This window comes from Myxine glutinosa, chromosome 12 (assembly GCF_964187855.1).
Source record: "Myxine glutinosa chromosome 12, kmMyxGlut1.1, whole genome shotgun sequence".
Taxonomy (NCBI): Eukaryota; Metazoa; Chordata; class Myxini; order Myxiniformes; family Myxinidae; genus Myxine; species Myxine glutinosa.
The window spans coordinates 4,269,096-4,291,693 of record NC_136272.1 but is presented as its reverse complement, the minus strand read 5'-3'; the positions used below and the strand labels follow the sequence as shown (position 1 = coordinate 4,291,693).

Here is a 22,598-nt window from a genome sequence, read left to right as displayed (position 1 = left end):
GGCATAAATGTGTATATATATTGCTGCCCGATAAACGGGCTTTTCAGAATACCTGAGCTGTTTTGTTTCAATAAAGCAACTCGGACGAATTCCGTCTTTGGTCGCGTCAATTCTTTCGACTCGCGTTGGAGCGCAGCTCCTTCAGCATCATATGCTGTGTTGAACCTGTATGTCTGGTTGTTGGTCCGATTCTTTTGGGCATATACACACACACACACACACACACACACACACACACACACACACACACACACACACACACACACACACACACACACACACACATCAACCGTAGGTAAACGAACCCATGCACACATATTCTTTTATGCGTCATATGCATGTGTACATATTGTGCACATGCTGTGTGCACGCACCTTGTGCATGACATATTGCAAATATTTTGTACGCTTGCGCACGCACACACACAAACGCACACACACACACACACACACTCACACTCGTACATCCGCACTCATACAAACACACACACACACACACACACACACACACACACACACTCACACTCGTACATCCGCACTCATACTATAACACACACACACACACACACACACACACACACACACACAAATGCGCACACACACACACACACACACACACACACACACTCACACTCGTACATCTGCACTCATACAAACACACACACACACACACACACTGCGTTATTCTCCTATAAATCTGCCATGCTCAGCTTAAGATTTTTACCTCATGTACGCCATTAAACCCTAGGATATCGAAATCTCGGATAAACTCTGCATCAAATCCTGGATCCATCACACCACAGGCCAAATCCCATTCCCACTGAGGCTGTAAAATATTCCCGAAACAGAGTACAGTACATTTTAAAAGGGCACCTTTAAAATAACCTGCTTTAAAAAGGGTGTTGTGTAGGGCAAGGTCTTTGAAATTCACCTCCAAGGGGTATTTGTCGATTTCTTGTCGAAGAGGGTCCATCGCCTGCCAGGAAGCCAGCATGCCAAGGTCGATGAGCAGCATGCCTCCAACGATTCCCACCAGCTTCTGGTCCTTTATGATCTGTAGGCATTCGTCCATTCACCACAATCGCTTACCATTGGTTACCTGCATGATTCCCATTGCATAATAAAGTTAATTTAATAATTCCAATAGCTTTTCCAGCCAATGTAATATGGGTTTGGAAAATGTTTCACAATTTAGGTTTAAGTTTTGTGACATTATTTCATTGTTATTCTTAAATGAGGAATTGATTTCTGTCCATCACCATCTCACTTCTCTCAAAATCCTGTTTATGTATTGAGGTATGTTTTAGTAAAGGGCATATTTTGCTATCTCTTGGGAAATATTTCCTGCACCTTGATTCCTCACATTTTTACACATTCCTAGATTTACATGTTGGGTGCAGCCAAGGTAGCCTCTGGAGTCAACCCATATGTGCTTGACCCATGTGCATGACCCATGTCGATACGACCGGGGTGTTCCGCACATCACCGATTTCCCTTGTTCATGCTCCGGGAGAATATTGTGTTTCAGCTTGGGGACAATGTGGGAATGGGAAGGAAGTAGATGTGCAGCTTAACTCCTCCTTGAAGTTTACTACAGGCCACCATCCTCCAACTCCTCTACATCAGCTCCTAATTCTGGCAGCGATACCCCCACATCATGTCAGAAGAGAAACTGCAACGTGACAAGCTGCCATGAGGACTATCCAACATGCATCACACCCACTCTCACACCAAAACCAACAAGGAACTGGAAAATTTGCAATGCCTCATCAGGTACACCCCTTTCATTAGAGCAACCCCATGTGGGAACTACAAGGGCACTCGGTAGAGCGCATAGAGATAGGCCGGACCTGAACCAAAATCTAATGGGTTTGTTCTTGTCCCCTAACCAGCTAATCCACTAAGTTTTGGCATAATCCATCCTGAACTTGTTGGAATATCGTGCTATATTGTACCTATATCGTTTTTGGCCCTATCTCTCAATTATGATGAAACACTTAAAAAATTGTACTCGTAGTATCCGGATCCAGATCTTCACCAAAAACTAAACAATGCATCCTTGTCACACATCCAACCTGTCCACCTAGTTTCGACCGAATCTGTTAATTACTTTTTGAGATATCGTGCTCAAACCAGCCCCAAAAAAGGTTTTAGAGAAAAAAAAAACAAGAGACAAATACAGACAAAAAATGTTTAAAACGTAAGTAGAGCTACATTCATGGTGCACATCCCCATGCGAAATAAATAAACAACATATCCTCTAGCATGCGACATTGCCGGGGCACCTTCGGCACCAGGAGATGATCCCAAGCAATGCCTGGAGATGGAATAGCAAGGGGCGGTGAACAGCAAATAGGGATAAAAACATAACCTCCGTCCACCCTTGGTGGCAGAGATAATGGCTCCTCGCGGGTAATGTGGGAGGAATTTCTAGGGGGTAACATTGAATAATATAGGGTAGTTATTTCCCATATTGCATGAATTAATGCAAGTGTGAGGTAGTTTAATTGTGATATAGAATATGTGTCATTTTATGTGTAGAAAGCTGTTATCTCCCTTCCCTAGTGTACGTGTCTAAAATCGCCATACTCTTTATAATGTTCCACCCTCTGTAATCTGTCTTACAGATCCTTTTAAGGAGAACAGCAGCCTGGCATGCCACAAAAGGCACCCGTTTAGGCGTGAATCGGCTACCGGGAAGCTTCGGGGCAAGTTGCCAAGCAGAGGTGTGGCCTCTGCATGAGTGAACCCTCCGCGGCCAACTGCCACAGAGCAGACGGAGTCGGGTGACGTGATGGGGTGGGAGGAAGGTGGAGGTCATAAAGGTGATACAAGCTGGAAGCCATGGGAAATGAGGCAATGCACTGTACAAGCGGCAGGAGTAGCTCTGCCTCCTTCCTCAACCCCCCTTCCTCTTGCAGAGGGTCAGATGAGAGAGTGAAGAGAGTTCTGATCAGCAATGATAATCGGCTGTCAGAGAGTGGGCACCTCTATCAGGAACACCTCAGCAATCTCCATATCAACCGTAGGTAAAATTATTATGAAATGGCAGACCACAGGCAGCTCCACCCCTGACCATCAACTTTCGAGAGCATCAAATATTACCTCAAGAGGGAGGCAAACCCTGTGATTCAGTTACACAGAATAGTGGTTCTATCCTTCAAGGTGTGGCTTCCCAAAATTAACCACATGGTATTCATAGAATTGTTGTGTCTGTGCCCTGCACAGTCAACCTGGTGTGAGCCAACTCTTCTGTTTCTAAAGGGGTTTTTTTCATTGATCCAATATGGCTGCCAGACCACCTGAGCGATGACATCATAAATTTATATTCTCTAATATAATTGTTGTGTAGATCACGCTCAATAAATTTCAAAATAATCAGACGAAGCGTTGTCCCTATCGAATTATGACATCACAATGAATTAAGGCACCAATGACGTCATCGTTAAAACACTTATTCCCCATGCGGGATTCTTTAAACTGTCAAAGCACATTTCAATTTTTTACATGGAGCGGTTTTGGAGATATATAGTCTAGTAGGAAGACTAGGTCCCCCTGCACCCCCCGGAGATATACTTCTAATCAGTGTTTCTAGATTGGAAAAAATGTGTAGAAAATGACTAGCTATGGCCCCAAGCTGAAAAAATGTCCCACATACCATTTTTATGCAAATTACTGCTGCAAATTTTATGCAAAATTATGCAAATTTTATGCAAATTTTTGATGAGGAGTAGAGTTGAGGGGTCTTTGAGGGCTTCATCGAGGTGCTCTCGGTTGCAAGACTGGGTCATTCTGAGAAGCACAGCAGGGTCAGAGATCATGATGTTCTCCTCCTCAGTGAATCTCTCCATCAACAGCCTCTCCATTGCCTCACACACTGTTTTGAGGCAAAAGAGGGACTTTGCGTAGGCCTTTCCACTGAGAACACCTTTGAGAGATCCACTTGTTACTAGTTGTGCCTCAAAGAGAATCTCTGCATATCCAGAACCACGCATCTTGTGTCCAGTGAGCATCCCGATGTAGTTCATGGATGTGTGGAAGGGTCCAATCGTTACTACATGACTAGCAAATTCATTTGGCCAGCGCCAGATGATGGGAAGGGCTTTCATGCAGACACCCAGATCAAATGTATTCAGGACCCATCTCTGACCCACCTCAGCAGTTGCTGCCTCGGAACGCTTCAGTAGCTCACGAACAACTGCGTTGTCTGTGATCGGTCTGTGCCTGGTGCCTGCATGGCATGGCAATGGCCTGCAGCCTGTGCCTGGGCTAGGGGGTTTCACCTCTGCAACTGGTTCTCCCCCACCCAGCAAATCAACAGTCGACTACTGCACGCCTATCCACCAACCGATCACAGACAACGCAGTTGTTCGTGAGCTACTGAAGCGTTCCGAGGCAGCAACTGCTGAGGTGGGTCAGAGATGGGTCCTGAATACATTTGATCTGGGTGTCTGCATGAAAGCCCTTCCCATCATCTGGCGCTGGCCAAATGAATTTGCTAGTCATGTAGTAACGATTGGACCCTTCCACACATCCATGAACTACATCGGGATGCTCACTGGACACAAGATGCGTGGTTCTGGATATGCAGAGATTCTCTTTGAGGCACAACTAGTAACAAGTGGATCTCTCAAAGGTGTTCTCAGTGGAAAGGCCTACGCAAAGTCCCTCTTTTGCCTCAAAACAGTGTGTGAGGCAATGGAGAGGCTGTTGATGGAGAGATTCACTGAGGAGGAGAACATCATGATCTCTGACCCTGCTGTGCTTCTCAGAATGACCCAGTCTTGCAACCGAGAGCACCTCGATGAAGCCCTCAAAGACCCCTCAACTCTACTCCTCATCAAAAATTTGCATAAAATTTGCATAATTTTGCATAAAATTTGCAGCAGTAATTTGCATAAAAATGGTATGTGGGACATTTTTTCAGCTTGGGGCCATAGCTAGTCATTTTCTACACATTTTGTCCAATCTAGAAACACTGATTAGAAGTATATCTCCGGGGGGTGCAGGGGGACCTAGTCTTCCTACTAGACTAATAGAGGTGCAACGTTTTTCATTTATTCCAAGATGGCGCCCATACCACATGACCTATAACATCATAGCTATCACAAAAAATGGTGAAAACTATGGTGAAACTATGGTGAAAAATCACCACTCCTATGGTGAAAATTTCGGGTCAATCGGACCAACAATTGCAGAGAAAAAAAATTCATACTGATCAGATCAAGCATTGTACTTGTAAAATTATGATGTCATAATGAAGGCACTGATGCCATCATCATCAACACATCTTATTCCGCATGAGGAGTACTTGACAATGCACCATGTTTCAATTTTTTCCATGGAGCGGTTTCGGAGATATAGAGGTGCAACATTTTTCGATTTTTCCAAGATGGCGCCTGCAGCACTTAACCGATGACGTCATAATTATCATTTTAAAAAATCTACAGGAGGAGGTGCTCCCATGATCAAAATGTCGTGTCCATCAGACTAATGGTTGCAGAGAATTTTTTTTTCATACTGATCAGACCAAGTGTTGTACTTGTCAAATTATGATGTCATAATGAAGGCAACAATGACATCATAATATATCTTATTCCTCATAGGGAGTACTTGACAATGAGCTTTGTTTCAATTTTTCCATTGAGCGGTTTTGGAGATATAAAGGTGTAACACTTTTCCAAGATGGCGTCCGTACCACATGACCTATGACGTCATCATTATGAATAAAAAAATTATACAGTCGGAGGCGCTCCTATGGTAAAATTTTGTGTCAATCGGACCAACGGTTGTTGAGAAAATGAATTTTAAAATGCAGACACGTATGCCACACGAAATGCCGAACCCTGCTTTTCGCTTCGCGAACGCAGGGTAATGAAAAATGAGATAGGCACCAGTATGGCAGGTTGAGCATTGGATTCAAGGAAATAATATGGTAGAGCACCTGCACTAAACCTTTCATCAGTGTTAAGGTTTTCATCCGCAGCTCTATGGAATACTGCTCTCCCCTCTGGTCTGGTGCTCCTGCCTCACACCTAGCCCGTCTGCACGCTGTTGAAACCAAAGCGTTCGAATCATTGGAATCTCCCGCGATGAAGCTAACTCCAAGGGCCTTTCACTCACTCACCGCAGGCAGGTTGGTGGTCTTTCCGTCTTCTACCGACTCCCCTCTGACCTTGCCCCCCCAGCCCTCTCTGGGCTCTGTCCCCCAAATATTCCTACAAGTCGCACAAGATCTGCCTGCAACCCTCTTATGGTTAAACTGCCAAAATCAAGACTTTCTGCTCACCTTCACTCCTTCATTCCTCTTTTCTCCCGCCTCTGGAACAAACTCCCTCACTCTCTTTAATCCCACTGCACCCTCCAGGTCTTTAAAACAGCTGTTCACCACCATCTCTTATCCTCCCCCATCCAAAACCTTGATCTTTTCTACCCCCGCTAATTTCTGTCCCCTTGTGTTTTATACCTCTCCCCCCCGCCCTCCCCCTCCCACGCCTCCTGCCCCCAAGCCCTCTCCCTCCCACACTTCTCTCTGCTCTCAAATGTTGTGGTTGTGTGCTTCCCCTTCTCTCCCCATCTTGTCTTCCGCTCCCTCTTTTTGTGTGTTTTGTTTGTCTGGTTGATTTGTTTGTGAAATAAATGTTAGCTCTTTCACGAGCCTCGATTCAGTATACAAAAAAAAAGAAAAAAAAAAGTGTGGTCAATGCACAACGTTGCAAAGAACTGGAATCTTGTGATCTCAAAATGTGGAATCAAGTTGTGCAGAATGACGAACCCAGGTACACAATATTCAAGTCTTTTGGCAGGGTCTATGGAAGGCATTGGAATGCCAATTACGGGCTTGCAAACAATAAACATAAAATTTTCCTCACCACCACCGTTTCATCCGAATCTGTAACTTTTAGGAAATTAAATATTTAATCAATCAAAAAATTGAATAATTAATCGATTAATTCATTAATCAATAAATCAAAAATACCCTTTATAGCCAAATAATTTGGTCATTGTTGTGTCCAAATATCACCTTTCTAGCTTAAAAGGTGCCTGAGATATTATCCAGATGAGAAAGAAAATAAATAAGTAATTAATAAATGGATAATAATTAAGTAATACATCAATTCATTGATTAATAAAAAAAACACTTTTTGCCAAAGCAATTATTCGCTGTTGTGCCGAAATATCAGCTTCCTAGCTCAAAGGATAGCTGAGATATTGCCCAGAGAAACCAACAAACAAATAAACAAGAAACAAGAACGCTCCTAAGTCATGTCATGAAGGTGCTGGAGAGGATTCTGGACAGGGGGATAAGAAAGAGTGTAGAGATGGAGAATGGAGAAGAGCAGCAGGGATTTAGAAAGCGTAGGGTGATGATGGATGGGATGTTCACACTGAGACAGATGGTGGAGTAGACGTTGAAGATGCAAGGTGAAATGCTTTTGGGATTTGTGCATATGGAGAAGGCCTACAACACTGTCCCGAGAGAGATGGTGATGGTGACGCTGAGATGGATGGGATTGCCGGAAGTAGAAGTTAGGTTGGTGGAAGGGATGTACAATAGAATGGAGGGCAGAGTTTTGGTTGGTCCTGGGATGTCGGAGATGTTCAGTGTGAACATCGGATTGAGGTAGGGAAGCGTTCTCAGCCCCCTCGTGTTTATCATGGTGATGGAGCTGGTAAACAGGAAGGTGAAGATGAGGGGTAGGTAGTATGGGGAGGATGCTGTATGTGGATGATCTGGCTGTTGTGGTGAAGAGTAGGTGGGAGATGCAGGAAGTGGAAGGAGGCATTTGGGAAACATGGGCTGAAAATGAGCATGGAGGAGACTGAGGTGTTGTGGGTCGGGCAGCAGAGGAAAGAAATGAATATCAGGTTAGAGAGGAAGGGGATCAGACAGGTAAATAGGTTTGAGTATCTGGGGGGAACAGTGACTGGGGATGGTTAGTCTGAGGTAGAGGTGCGGAGGAGGATTTGGAGCAGAGGAGGTGGGTGCGAATAAATGGAGGAGGGTGGAGAGAGTAATGGCAAACAGAAAGATACCAAAGAGATTAAAAGAGAGGTTTCTGATGTTATGTGTAACACCGGCCTACCTTTATGGTCTGGAGACAGTGACACTGCCAGAGAGGCGACAACAGTGGAGGAGTTGCACTGCCAGAGAGGCGCAGGTTTGCGAGAACAACTGGGTGAGGAGGATTGTGGGAGTGAAGAGGGTGGATAGAAGGAGAATGGATGAACTGAGGGTGGAGATTGGTGTGCAGATGAGCTTGACGGGGAGATTGGTAAAATGTCGGCTGAGATGGGCTGGACATTTGGTGTGGATGGGGGAAGAAAGAATGGCAAAGAGAGCGGATAGTTTGAGGGAGAAAGGTAGGAAAAAAGAGGTAGACCACAGTTGAGATGTGAGGATTGAGGGCCGAGTAAATCGATTTGTGGCCGTGTCAGGCTCGCTGTCCAACCAATGGGTGGACAGAAGTGTTAAACATGGAAGTACGGATGAACAAGCGTATTACTTACTATAAAGACTAACGGGGCACCCTTGGGAAACACACGGGCATAGAGGTGTATGACATTTGGACATCTTGAGTTAGATGCCGCACATCGTTTTACATTATAGTCAGGTTCATTATGTTCAGATTTATAATTTCGTTCTTTTTTTGTGGAGATTAGCAAACCTATACATTTTTGGAAAGCTTATAGCACCAGGAATCCGAAAAACCATGTTTCCATTTGCGCAAATTTTTCTTTGGCGGCCATATTGGATTTTCAAAATGGCCACCATCGGAAACCTATTTTTCGCGATATCTCAACATCCGAACCACCTAGAGTGCTGATTCCAACACCTATACCCACATTTTTGGGGATGAGGAATCACATGAAGCCATCTAAAATAATCTACTCATTTCATTTCATTTCATAATTCATGTACATGAAAATAATCATTTCAACATGTTCAGTTCATGTACATGGAAAGTCATTATATCAGACCTAATAGTTCATTTAAAATAAACCTCATGAAGCTCACAATTACTTACCTGTTGTCGTTTTATATATTTGCAGGTCTTGAGAGAAGATGAGTGAAGTTACGACTCAGCCCACACAGTGGCAGCACTGCATAATTTGTCAAACCGCTTCAGCAAAATATGGAACGCTTGTCCAGCAGCCCAAACCGGACTCGTTTGAACACTTGCTACAAACCCTTAATGATAGAGCAGCCTACCATGATGGAAAATATGTTAAAATTCACAGTCGCTTAAAGGATGAAACAAGTGAAAGTCTGCAATTCAATAATGCAGTTTGGCATCGTATCTGTTATTCAAATGCAACCAACAAAGAGAAGGTACAACGTGCCAAAGACCGCCATCAATATCACATTTCAGCCGGCTCCTACACAGAGAAAAAACGTGGACAAAAGCGAAAAAGCACAGAACTGGACGAACCATCAACTTCCACCACCAGTCCGTTTACACGTTCTGCAACAGCTCCATTCATTAAGGAACATTGCTTTTTCTGCCAGGAAGATAACGAGCAAAAATTGTACACATTGAGAACAGAAAACGGTGGGAAAGCATTACACGATGCTGTGGAGCTGTCTGGAAATCTCACCCTGCAAACTAGGTTAAACACATCCATCTCACCCACTGATGCACATGCAATCGATGTTCAATACCACAAGTCATGTTGGACAACAAATGTATTCCATGTGTTACGTACCAAGGATAACAAGGGAACAACAGAGAGAGGTCATCCGTTTCAAACATCATGTTTGATTGAGTTGATTAGCCTTGTCGACTGTCAAACTCAGAATAAACAATACTTATCCATGGCACATATTGAAACAACATACATCAACTTGCTTGGTGGCACAGATGCATTGGCGCACCACTTCCCTGCATATAGTAGACACTGGCTCAAGGAGAGAATTCTTCTAGAACTACCACACGTAACGTCTGTTAGGCAAAAGGACAGGAGAAAACCTTCTGTTCTTTACTCCCCAGATGCATGCGAATCCGATATGGTTCAGTCTGCCATGATAGAAAGTGAAGTAGACGATCTGAATATTATCTATAAAGCAGCAAAGGCATTGCGCAGAATTATCAAGAACTTCCACCAACAGGAAAACTCATCCGATGCTATACAGGTCACTAGCAGCACAGATGATGTTCCAGCAGCACTCCACGCAATGATCAGATGGGTTATGGTGGGGCCAACAGAAACACTAGAAACTGAAAAACGAACCACTCACGTTAACAGAGAAGTACTCACTGTTAGTCAGATGCTATTGGGTGGATTCAAATCTGACAAGCAAGTGAACTATAGGCCCAAAACTGATTCTGCGACCTTCCGATCAACCAAATCACAAGAAACTCCACAGTCTCTAGGATTAGCCTTGGCAGTTCACCATGACACAAGAAACAAGAAACTCCTGGAAAGTCTCTGCTCTCAAGGTTACTGTGTCTCGTACAGTCGTGTTATGCACCTCGAAACAGCCCTAGCAAATGCCATTGTGGAAAACACCCTGAAGTTCCAAGGACTTTATGTTCCTCCATTTTTGAAGAAGGGAACTTTTGTGTTTTTTGCAGCTGATAACACAGACTTTGCTGAAGACAGCGTGGATGGCAAAGGGACAACCCATGGAACAATCATTGCTGTTTATCAAAAACGTGACACTCAAGGAGAAACATTGGCGCCACAACTGAGCATAGCTGACACTACCAGTTTGTCAGTGACCCCGTACCAGGTTCCTATGCTTCATTGTGACAAGCCGGTGCCGAAAACCATAAAGAGAACAGACACATTCCACATCAGCAAGGATGGTATATCACCAGCGTATCACCTTACACATCTAGGATGGTTGGTTGCTTCTATGATCACCAGAATGCAGAAATCAAACAGCACATATATACCTGGTTGGGCAGGATACCACTCATTGCTGTCGGGTAGTCACAGTTTGACACAAGTCGGAGTCTTACCCCTTCTACCTGAAGTAGCACAGGAGTGGTCGACTCTTCTGACCGTCATCTCTCAGACAACTCAGCTAAAGAACTTAGTTGTTGGTACAAGCCACCCTACAGTCATTTCCTGGGATATGGCCCTCTATGAAAAGGTGATAAGGCTGCTGGATGCAAGGCCAGACCTGAAAGGTACCGTTGTACCTCGGCTTGGCGAGCTGCATGTGGTCATGGCTGCTTTGATAGCCCTGGGTACTTCCATTGAGAACTCAGGTATTGATGACGCGTGGATAGAGGCCGACCTCTACGGACCTTCAACAACAAGGCAGATCCTGAGATGTTCGCATTACAAACGCACTCTCCGTGCTCATATTTATTCATATATAGCACTTTATGAAATGGCGCTGGACCTGTTCTTCAAAGATTATCCACAGTTGAAAGCCGTTTGCTCAGATATGTCAGAAGAAATAGACGAGGCATGTTCAGAAAAGGACAAGTTCACCAAAGCCACAAGTGTGAAAGAAGCCAACACAAAACTGTTGAATGTCATCACTACAGCTGATGTTGTGAACATATTCAAGACTTGGGAAACAGAACAATCCAAAAAAGCCATGTTCAAGTCCTTGATGAATTACCTGCATCGAGTGGAGACAATTCTGTTCTTTGTGGAAGCTTCTCGGGACGCAGATCTCAAACTCTACCTCGAATCTGGTGAGGCACTCAGCAAGCTATTTTTCTCCATGGATCGTATCAAATACAAACGTCTTTGGCCGCGATACATAGCAGATATGTATGACCTGAGGAAGACGCATCCGGCCACATACAGGGAACTCGAGAATGGAAATATCTCAGTAACGAAATCTAGCATCCCCTTTGTATCAATCGGTGCAGACCACGCTTGTGAACAGGAAAACAGAGCAATGAAGGTTCATTCTGGACTTCCAGGCATCTCCAATAATGCCAATGCAAGGCAGAGATTCTTTATGGCCTCTCCAGAATTGTCACGGCTGACCAGAGAATTCAAAGATCAGTTCGACACCAAAACAGACAAAGTGACAGAACACCACGAACTTAGTCCGAGGGCAGTGAATCTGAACAATACAGCGGTTGAAAAGATCAAGGCTGCTATCATGAGTCATGGCAATCCATTTACCACAGAAGGAAATAGCATATACAACTTGATCACACATGCCTATGTCCCAGAGGAGCACACGTCACAAATCCTGAATATCGACAACATTGGTCAACACTTGTACGAAGAGTATGTTGACGAAAGAATCAACGGAACAGTCAGCTTATTTGCACCCGTGAAAAAAGAAAACAACACGATGTACTTGTCTGGTGTGAAGAAGACCAAGATCATGCTCAGGGACAAGTCAGTCGACTTGAAGGAAACAAAAGACTTGTATGGAAGGCTGATGATATTGACAAAATCAAGCCGTGATGTTGACCAGAAAGACGCAATAGGCAACTACGAATTCACCCTTACACCTCGCGCCTTGTTCGCACCAAACGGTGACCTGCTTCCTTGCCTTGACAAGTCAAAGTTAATCCATCTCCTTGTGAAACATGGAGACTTAGCTCCGGGTGACTTAGCTCCGACCTCAAGTCCTCAAGCTCAAGTCCATAACTCTGCAGCTATGAAAATAGCAGTAGTCGACGCCATGGTTCTTGTACAGAAATTGTCGACAAAACCAGCTGCAACAGTAACCGTTGAAGATCTCAGTGTCAGCTTTAATACCAGATTGATGTCACTGACAAGACATTTTGACGAAGTTATCCTCGTGTTTGATACTTACAAGGCCGATTCGTTGAAGCAAAGCACAAGACAAAAAAGACGAGGGGGGCACAATCCAGTCCAGTACCAAGTGAAGGACAATACCAAGATCCAACACATCACCATGAAGCGGTTCTTGTCACACGATCAGACAAAGTCAGATTTGGCAGAATATCTGGCTGAGAAAACGTTGGAGTACAACAGAGATGCCTCCAAGCTGATAATTATATGTGCAGCAGGAAAGGCCAAGAGTAACAAAGGCGTGCATTTTGAAGACATCATGAGGAGGCAGACACTCTGATGATTCACCAAGCAGTGCTGGCAACTCGCCGCAATCCCAACGCAGAACAGCTTACCTTCTTCTCTCCTGATACGGATGTCCTGGTCTTGGTCATAGCTAACTATGATGTTCTGCTCAAAAACACTGCTGTCTCCCTTGTGTCGGGCCTTGTGCAAGTACAACCAATCTGGAACAATCTTGGCGTCGAAAAGGCCAAGGCATTGCCAGCATTCCACACATTCACAGGAGCAGACAATACTGGACGGTTTTCGCGAATAGGCAAAACAACATGGTTTGAAGCTTTCTTCAGAGCCGATAGTGACGTGATACAGGCCATGAGAATGCTCGGTGATGCTGCAGATGTGACCGCAGATCAGATGTCCAACTTGGCAAGATTTGTATGTGCAGTGTACGTACCAAAGGGAATATGTATCAACAGCATTCCGGAGTTGCGCTGGTACCTCTTCTGTAAACACATGACTGAAAGTCACAAGTTACCTCCAACGCTAGGGGCTCTAAATCAGCATGTTGATCGTGTACATCTTCAGGCAAGGGTATGGGCTCAGGCTACTATCGCACATCAAGTGTTCCTGGATCCACAGCAACATGGCTACTTCAAGGACAACGATGGGGAATTGAAACCACTAATGACAGATGTACCACCAGCACCGAAAGCAATACTTGAGATGGTCAGATGTCAGTGCAAAGGAGACTGCTCATCGAGACGGTGTTCGTGCCGTGCCAATGACTTGGCATGCACAGACTTGTGTTTGTGCAGCTCCGAATGTGAAAACGACGATGACTGTCAACCTGTTCTCTGCTCTGACGACAGTGATGAGGACATTTGAAAACCTATGAGGACAAAATGTTGATGAATGTTGACAAAGATAAAATTTCATCTATGGGAAATATTCTATGTTCAAATAAAAGTAATTATTACATGTATAATTATGGATTGTATAGCCTCATCTCTATATACTTACCTCTTGAATACATAAATCACCTGTTTAGGATATATGAGGGATGTGGTTTCATAATTATGATCCGTGTGCCACAATGTAGCGAAACATCACTCAATGTGGTATACATATTCAGAAAAAAACATGTTTCCTGAAAGTGGCCATCTTGAAAATCCGCTGTAGGCTGCCACCTGGTATCCCAGGGTAGGTGTAGATTATTTTAGATGGCTTCATGTGATTCCTCATCCCCAAAAATGTGGGTATAGGTGTTGGAATCAGCACTCTAGGTGGTTCGGATGTTGAGATATCGCGAAAAATAGGTTTCCGATGGTGGCCATTTTGAAAATCCAATATGGCCGCCAAAGAAAAATTTGCGCAAATGGAAACATGGTTTTTCGGATTCCTGGTGCTATCAGCTTTCCAAAAATGTATAGTTTTGCTAATCTCCACAAAAAAAGAACGAAATTACATAACAAACCTGACTATTATGGGCACTGCCAATTCATCAGATGCAGAAATAATGTCATCTGCACAATCGATTTACTTCACATAATATGTAAATATATGTCCATGTACATGGGAAATACAGTTTTCAATGTACAGTATTGGAAAAGGTGACTTCAACACCTCAAATCTTCTCCCCTGTTTCCCTCCCGCCCCCCCCCCCCTCACCCCCACACACACACACCACGCATACAGCACTGGGGAGAGGGGGAGAGGATCGCACACAGGAAGAGGAGGGAGGAGAGGGATGGGAGAGGGAGGAGAGGGACACTCGACCATGACTTGAGAGGAGGAGGGGGAGGACCTCCCTTGACCTACCTCTATTCATTTATAAACTTCAAAGCATCGAATACACTTCGCTTTATAAATCAAAAATTGCTCAACACCAAACTGTATTCCATAATTAGTCCAAATATATCCAAGTTATTATGTACAAAGTTTTTTGACGTATTGTTTAATTACATAGTTATAAAAGAGTTAACTCGCCTGAAATAAACTATATATATACACAAGGAATATGAAAATATATAATAGCCCTGCAGTTCGATCCCGAACTTCAGTATTCAGTCAATGTACTTTTACTAAGTAATAATATAAATAACCAATTCCTAGTAGGAAACCCTACCCTCCCCACACTCGCCTCCTCCCTCCTTCCAACCTCTTCCCCTCCACTCCACTCTCCCCTCTTCCCTCACTCTCCCCTCTTCCCTCACTCTCCTCTCCCCTCACTCTCCTCTCCCCTCACTCTCCTCTCCCCTCACTCTCCTCTCCCCTCACTCTCCTCTCCCCTCACTCCTCTACTCTCCTCTCTCAATCCTCTCCAACCCCTCATTCCTCTCCCCTCACTCTCCTCCTCCCTCCTTCCAACCTCTTCCTCTCCCCTCACTCTCCTCTCCCCTCACTCTCCTCTCCCCTCACTCTCCTCTCCCCTCACTTTCCTCTCCCCTCACTCTCCTCTCCCCTTACTCCTCTACTCTCCTCCCTCAATCCTCTCCACCCCTCATTCCTCTCCAACCACTCACTCCTCTCCAACCCCTCACTCCTCTACTCTCCTCGCCTCCCTCACTCCTCTCCTCCATCACTCTTCTCCAACCCTCACTGCGCACACTGCACATGGGAGAGCAACACACACAGGGAAAAGGAGGAAAGGTAGGGGGAGAATTACACTTCCACCCTGACTTGATGGACTTGACTCGAGAGGGGAGGGAGTGGAGAACCTGCCTTGACTGATTTACTTCTGATGTTCATTTTTAAACTTGAAAGCATCAAATACACTTCGCTGTACAAATTTAAAAATTGCTTGAAAGTGAACGCTATTAATAAATATTGTATTCCATAGTTAGTCCACATGTATACAATTTATTACATGGAAAGTTTTTCGAAGTATAGTATTGTTGAATTACATAGTTATAAACTCGCCTAAAATAAACTCTTTATATACACCCCAAAAATATGAAAAAATATAATTAGACTAGGGTTGGATCCCTAACTTCAGTATTCAGTCTCTGTATCTTTAGCAAATAATAATATAAATAACTAATTCCTGAGCAGGGAACCCTCTCCACAACACTCCCCTCACTCCTTTCCTCGTCCCCACATCGCGTCTGACCAGACACATTCAAAACAGGTATTAAAATGCATTTCGCCGGTTTTCTAACCTTTTACTGAAACTGAGTCTTAAACCATATTTGCGACTTTGAAAAATGAAATCACATGGTGAATTAGAGTTGAGATAAAGCCTTGAGGGAGTCTGAATGGACTTTATATTACAGGCCTTAATTTCATTTAAAATGCATTTTTGTCTAAAAACGGTAGCTTTTATCCAATTTCTTCCCCGTTTTTTGCAACCGAGTCTTAAACCATTTTAGCGACTATGGAAAATGAAATCAGATATCGAATTAAAGTTGTCGGATAAAGCCGTGAAAAAAAAAAAAAAAAACACCTTTAGAGGCCATTTTTCCCCGCAGAGCGGGGGTTGGCCTTTTTCGGGCACCGTGGTTGTTGTTGTTTTTATGGTCCCCTTTTTGAAGCAATGTTTTACGGCCGGATGCCCTTCCTGCCGCCAACCCTGTTTGTCGCCTTTTACGACAAACAGGGAATTACCAGTGAACTGGTACTCAATTAGCCGACCTCGGAAGGATGACAGGCTGAGTCAACCCCCCTGGCGTTAATTCAGCGATCGACCGGGATTCAAACTCAGGATCCTAGGATCCTAAGCTGGCACCCTAGCCGCTAAGCCAAAACCAGGGATCAAAAGCCGTGAGAAAGTCAGAAAGCGCGAGTCTAACAAAAGAGGCCTTAGGCCGACACTGCTCCAACAAAATGGTGTTTTTGAAGCCCCTCCCAGAAAGGATGAAGCCCCTCCTTCAACAGGGGAAGTCACACCCTAAATGGACGGTGGACAGACAGAGCTACTGGAGGATAGTTATAGTGTAGTGTTGATAATAATTATAGTTTATAATAATAATTATAGTGTCGATAATAATAGCAGAAAGGAATGAATCGTTGACCGATGAAAGGATTTATAAAACTAGGGCATTGCCCGTACGTGGGTGCCCGTTCCTTGCCAAAAAAAAAAAAAAACGCTACCCGTACGCTCTACCCCGCCCGTACGCCCGTAAACAAAAAAAACAACGCTCTTCGCTTCCGCCCTTCGCTCTGACTGAATTGGGAGAAATAATGCGCATAAGAAATCGAATTACGTACCGTAATGGCGGTCAGCTCGTAACGCGCTCAGCTCCGCTCGTCTCACATCGGCCACGCCTACGCAACAAAGCGTTCTGTGATTGGCTGCCGGAAGTGAAGTCTTCACTGTCCGGAAGTTCGCAAATCGCAGTTACGATGAATCGTTTTAATTTAATCGCAGTTTGAATTCGTTTTAAAACATAGTTTAACGGCAACATAGTTTGCAAACGTGAAATAAATGAATACGCTCTCAAATGTGCCATCCGAGGCAGAGTGTGTCCGCCACGTTCGGCACACGCGATAGTTCGCTGCTCTCTGATTGGTTGAATCGTTTTTTGGACATAGCTCGGTAAGTAATTGTCCGATTAATATGAAACCTTGAAAAGGCACATCCTCGGGTCCCCAGCAATATACCTGGCAAGTTAAAAGTATATCGGACCCGTGGTTGTCGAGAAACAGCGGTCACAGACAAACAAACGTACAAACGTACAGAGATTACTGGAATTATAGATAGATGAGACATCAAATCGCTGTGGGTTACAAGAAGATATCCTACAAAGTGTTTTTTTTATCAAAAAGGAATATCCGTTCAAAGTGAGCTGTCATTCAAAGATAAAAAACCACCTTTAGAGGCCATTTTTCCCCGCAAGCGGGGGTTGGCCTTTTTCGGGAACTGTGGTTGTTGTTGTTTTTCGGTCCCCTTTTTTGAAGCAATGTTTTACGGCCGGATGCCCTTCCTGACGCCAACCCTTTTTGCCGCCTTTAACGACAAGCAGGGAATTACCAGTGAACTGGTACTCAATTAGCCGACCTCGGAAGGATGACAGGCTGAGTCAACCCCCCTGGCGTTAATTCAGCGATTGACCGGGGTTCGAACCCAGGATCCTAGGATCCTAAGCCGGCACCCTAGCCGCTAGCCCAACACCAGGGATAATTCAAAGATAAATGGTGACAATTTCCTGGAAATGGTTTCAAACTCACAATGAACACATCCCAATCAGAAATTACAATTAAGTCCTTACTGTATAGGCAGGGTTAATGACGTCATAATGGTACCCTTCAAAAAGCCATTCTCCATCTTGCTACCTTTCCTATGTAATGTAGACCTGGGTTTGGGGATGATTAAAACATGGCCATGGTTTTTCCTAGACGTCAGCTATGTCATAAAATGCAAAATTTACTGAAATATGAGCTCACGGTACCTATAAATAAATTTTTGTTTTAATCACAAACTGTTCAAACCAAAAATACATTTTAGTAAGATCTTTTACTTTGCTTGTGGAAAACCCTGTTTACTGGATTTACTAATGGGAATTTGTTTGTGGGAAATAACTCGCCTCATAAAAGCAATAAATGTCCTCTTGATTTGACTTTATGTTTGAAATCCACCTAAATAACCATCCTTTTTTCCAAATTGGATTTGTGCAGTGTTATAGCTCGGCTCCTGTAAAAATTAATCACTTTATGTGAAAACTAAAACGTTATGAAAACCCCGGGCGGGAATGATGCAGGCCTGTAACCACAGCATCCAGGATCATACGAATGATTCTCACCTTTTTTTTCATTCTGACATTTTTGAAAATGGCGTGGACACGCCAAGTTTTGGCAAACATGGAACCGAATGCTGTTGTGTATCCGATGGTAAGAATCCAGGTTCTGAGCTGTAGTGGAAAATAAGTGGAACAAAGTCAGTGGAAGAATTATATCAAAAGCTTGTGATTAAATTTGTAAGTAAATATATATAATATTAGACACAAATACGAGATAAATATATAAATAAATTAAAACATCTAAAAGTGAATGTATATATATATATCAATATATATATATATCAATATATATATCAATATATATATCAATATATATATCAATATATATATCAATATATATATCAATATATATATATATATATATATATATATATATATATATATATATATATATATATATATATATATATATATATATATATATATATATATATATATATATATATTGTTGCGAATATGGAATTTGGCCTCCATATCCGCTTGTAAATATTCCCCTATTTCCCCAATACTCCCCAACCATCCCCAATCCCCCATTCCCTAGTCCCATTGTCTGTAAACAACAATCAGTAGAGCCGACCTTCCCCTTTTTCCCCCATTAAATGTCGTGCCCAGGTCCACCGCATCTCACGTAGACAACTTTCGGACATCTTGCTAGTTATTCTTAGTCTATGTCAGTTAAGGACTCCTTTCCATTAATTCTGACTCTTCGTTGCACCAGAATGTGATTATATGGCACCAGTAGTGAGTTTAGGACCTTTCCCATACCTCCTTCCATCTTCTTCCCCAAACAACAACTACAACTACAACTACAACAACAATTACAACAACAACGACGCTGCGCGGGGGGAGTGTGCGTCATCACACCGGCTCGGTTAGCCGCCATTGACAATGCGCGCCGGACCATGCGCTCCACGGGGTTACCACGAAGGGGCTCCTTGTCAGTCCCCCGTCAAGGGCGGAGCCGGTAACCCCCCCCCGCACGCACCCAATGAGAGGCGACGTGCCGATTCCATCTGGGGCGGAGCTAACGAGCCGAGGGCGTGTCACTCCCCGCCGGAGATACGAAGCGACTCACCGGATGTGAGGTCAGATGCGCCCCCCAGCCTGGAGAGAGAAGTTGCCACGTACGAGCGCTGAATACCTCCCCGCATCTCTGGACCGGACCGAGTCGATTCTGACATTTGAGCCCAGGTGCACCTGGAGCCATCGATCCTGCCTTTCCTAGCCATCAAACCCCGTGTGAGTCAGCCTTTTGTCCCGTTTATCTGTCGTCTGTTGGGAATAATATAAGAGTGTGTCTAAGTGCTTATCTTACTATGCTGTCCCTCTTGTAGTTGTAATCTGACCTTCCGTAACAATATAACCTCCTCCGGAGGTCTTGAGAACTGAACCCTGGTGTCGTGTCATTTGAATCCCAGCTGTGTGTCTTTTCCTTCATTGACCTAGCGTAGCGCGATTAGTCAACGTTCGGGTATAATCGGGTAACTTGTGCAGACGTGGTCATACCAAAACCGCTCGGTAAACTAACATCCACCACCGCGTCTGTAACAATATATATTGTTACGGACACGGTTTTTGGATGTTATTTTACCGAGCGGTGGTGTATTTAACCGCGTCCGAACAGTTACTCCCCGATTAGAACCCGATTCCAACCGAACGTTGACTAATCGCGCTACAGATATTCAATTGGGAAACCTCTAAAGCGACCGAAAGAGAAGAAGAGAGAAGAAAGACAGAGTTTGGAGGAAGAACAGATTTATTATACACACACAAGCAATATTTTAGAGCGACCAATATTATTTACAGCAATAGATGGAAAAGAGCAGTCACACAGTGCATTGTTAACTTATTCTATTTCATTTACTTAATCCCCAAGACAAACGAGTAGGACAGGACGTTCACACTCACACGGTGGATATTGCAGGCAGGTAATGGCTCGAGGTTGATTGCTTGAGAGGAAGGCAAGGTCGGAGGCAGCAGCTTTCAACCCCTCGCGGTTTTGGCGGGAAAACCTCCGTCGCGTATCCGCGGCCGTCACGCGCTGGCTCGGCACACCTGCTCCTCTTCCTGGGGTGGAGCCGTCTCCCTCCGTTCAGCGCGTCTCTCCAACGACAGGGGATATTGCAGGCAGGTAGGTAGGGCTTGCGGTGGATTGCGCTCCTCTTCCAGGTCATCCCCCAGCGTATCTCTCAAGGCCTCTCCTTGGTGCAGCCTCGTTGCTCCTCTCCAGCCATCTCCAGTCATCTCCCAAAGCAGTCCCTTACAGTCGCTTTTATCACCTCCGGCGGAATTAAGCCGCCGGCTCCGAGGGCACGCCTACCGGGTCACTCACCGCGGTGTTGATTGGCTGTTAGGGCCGGTTCACTCCTGCCCTCTTCTGACGAGGTGGAGACACGCCTTTCTTCTCCAACCTTACCTCGTGGCCAATGGTGGTTGAAGAGAAAAACCGACCAAAATGCGGAAGGCAAATGGAAGGGAGGTTTTGGGGAAATTGGAAGGGCCTACGCTTATTTTGTTTGATACAATGCAAAGTCAATCTAGTGGAAAACACATACTTAGCCTACATGGAATAAGGAAATACACTATTTAAAAGATATATCGTGACCTGCGTGTATGTTCTATGAAATTAATTAGGAGGACGGCTGCGACCATTATTTACATTACCAGGATGTTACCATACCAAAACCATACTCTTCACATCCGTTACCCTTCCTCCAAAATTGTTACACTCCTCAAAACCCGTTACACTTCTCAAAACCCGTTACACTTCTCAAAATCGTTACACTGCACCCTCCTTTCTTCAGGCACGTCCTCCCTCTACAATTAACCTGACCCTGAGTGTGACAATTTTAAAACACAAATAAGTATGTCCCCCTATTGCATTGCATCCTGTCTAACAGACTCAAGCCCACAGCTAACCGAATTACGGAATTATTCTGAAACTATACATTTACGGTGGGGAGCATTATTTACAATGACGTGATTTCTTATTTACAACGCAACCCAGGACCTGTGTGTTTTTTTCTTTTCTTTTTAGGGAACAAGAGAAAGAAATTCCTGTTGGGAGGGAGGAGACAGCACGCATTGCATCGATGCACCAGTACCAATACCACCAAAGCACCCAAAAGCACCCAAAAGCACCACAAGCACCACAAAGCACCACTCGGTGCGCAGTCACCATGGTTCATAATAAACACAACAAAACAACTGGTGGTGGTCTTCTCCTTGTCTGCTGGGCCGATGTTCTTCCTGACGTCTTCTGGCTTCATGCGGCCTATTTGGACATAATAAAAAGCACAACTTGTGTTCGTTTTTTATTATTATTTAGGGCCTCAGGGGCCAACTAAGGGTGGTCCACCTGTTTGGCATAGGTGCCACCTTACCGAGGTCCGCAAGCAAGATTCCCTGGCCACTATGGCCGGTCTCCAACAGAGGTGCTCTGCCCCAGAACCTGGGGTCCATCAAGTGGTACTTGGCCGCCGAACAGCGGTCCATAAAGTGGTACATCAACGCAAGCGTGCTGGTTCTGGGAATCTCGGGCGCACAATGGCCACCTCACGCACGCTCCCCTCGGCACCCAATGGCGCACAGGTCATGTGGGAGACAAAAGAAAGACAATTGAGCGAGGGGTAAGGTCACAAGGGTACCCGTCAAACAAGGCAATGCAAGGTGAAATGCGTACGGAGGGCGAAGTGAGAAAGCTCGTCCCTACCGTACGTCACCCCCCTGTCACCTACACTACCCTTGCTCTTACCCCATATTTACAAAATCTACCCATTTACAAATTCGTCACTACTGTCACGTCTTCCCCATATTTCCCTTATACCAAATTCGTCACCACAATCCCTCTACTTCAAAATTTGCCATCACCAAATTCATCATCAATCCTCATAAGGAG

General features: G+C 44.4%; 1 protein-coding gene across 1 annotated transcript in view; it reads right to left on the bottom strand.

The window, feature by feature from the left end:
• The window catches only part of LOC137437288 (gamma-aminobutyric acid type B receptor subunit 2-like), a 915,845-nt gene that overhangs the window by 178,756 nt on the left and 714,491 nt on the right, over window positions 1-22,598 (bottom strand). The window contains exons 12-13 of the mRNA XM_078766430.1: window positions 18,704-18,811; window positions 931-1,053 (exon numbers count right to left, since the gene is read on the bottom strand). Coding sequence (XP_078622556.1) covers window positions 931-1,053; window positions 18,704-18,811 — 231 coding nt within the window. The remainder of the gene's footprint in view (window positions 1-930; window positions 1,054-18,703; window positions 18,812-22,598) is intronic.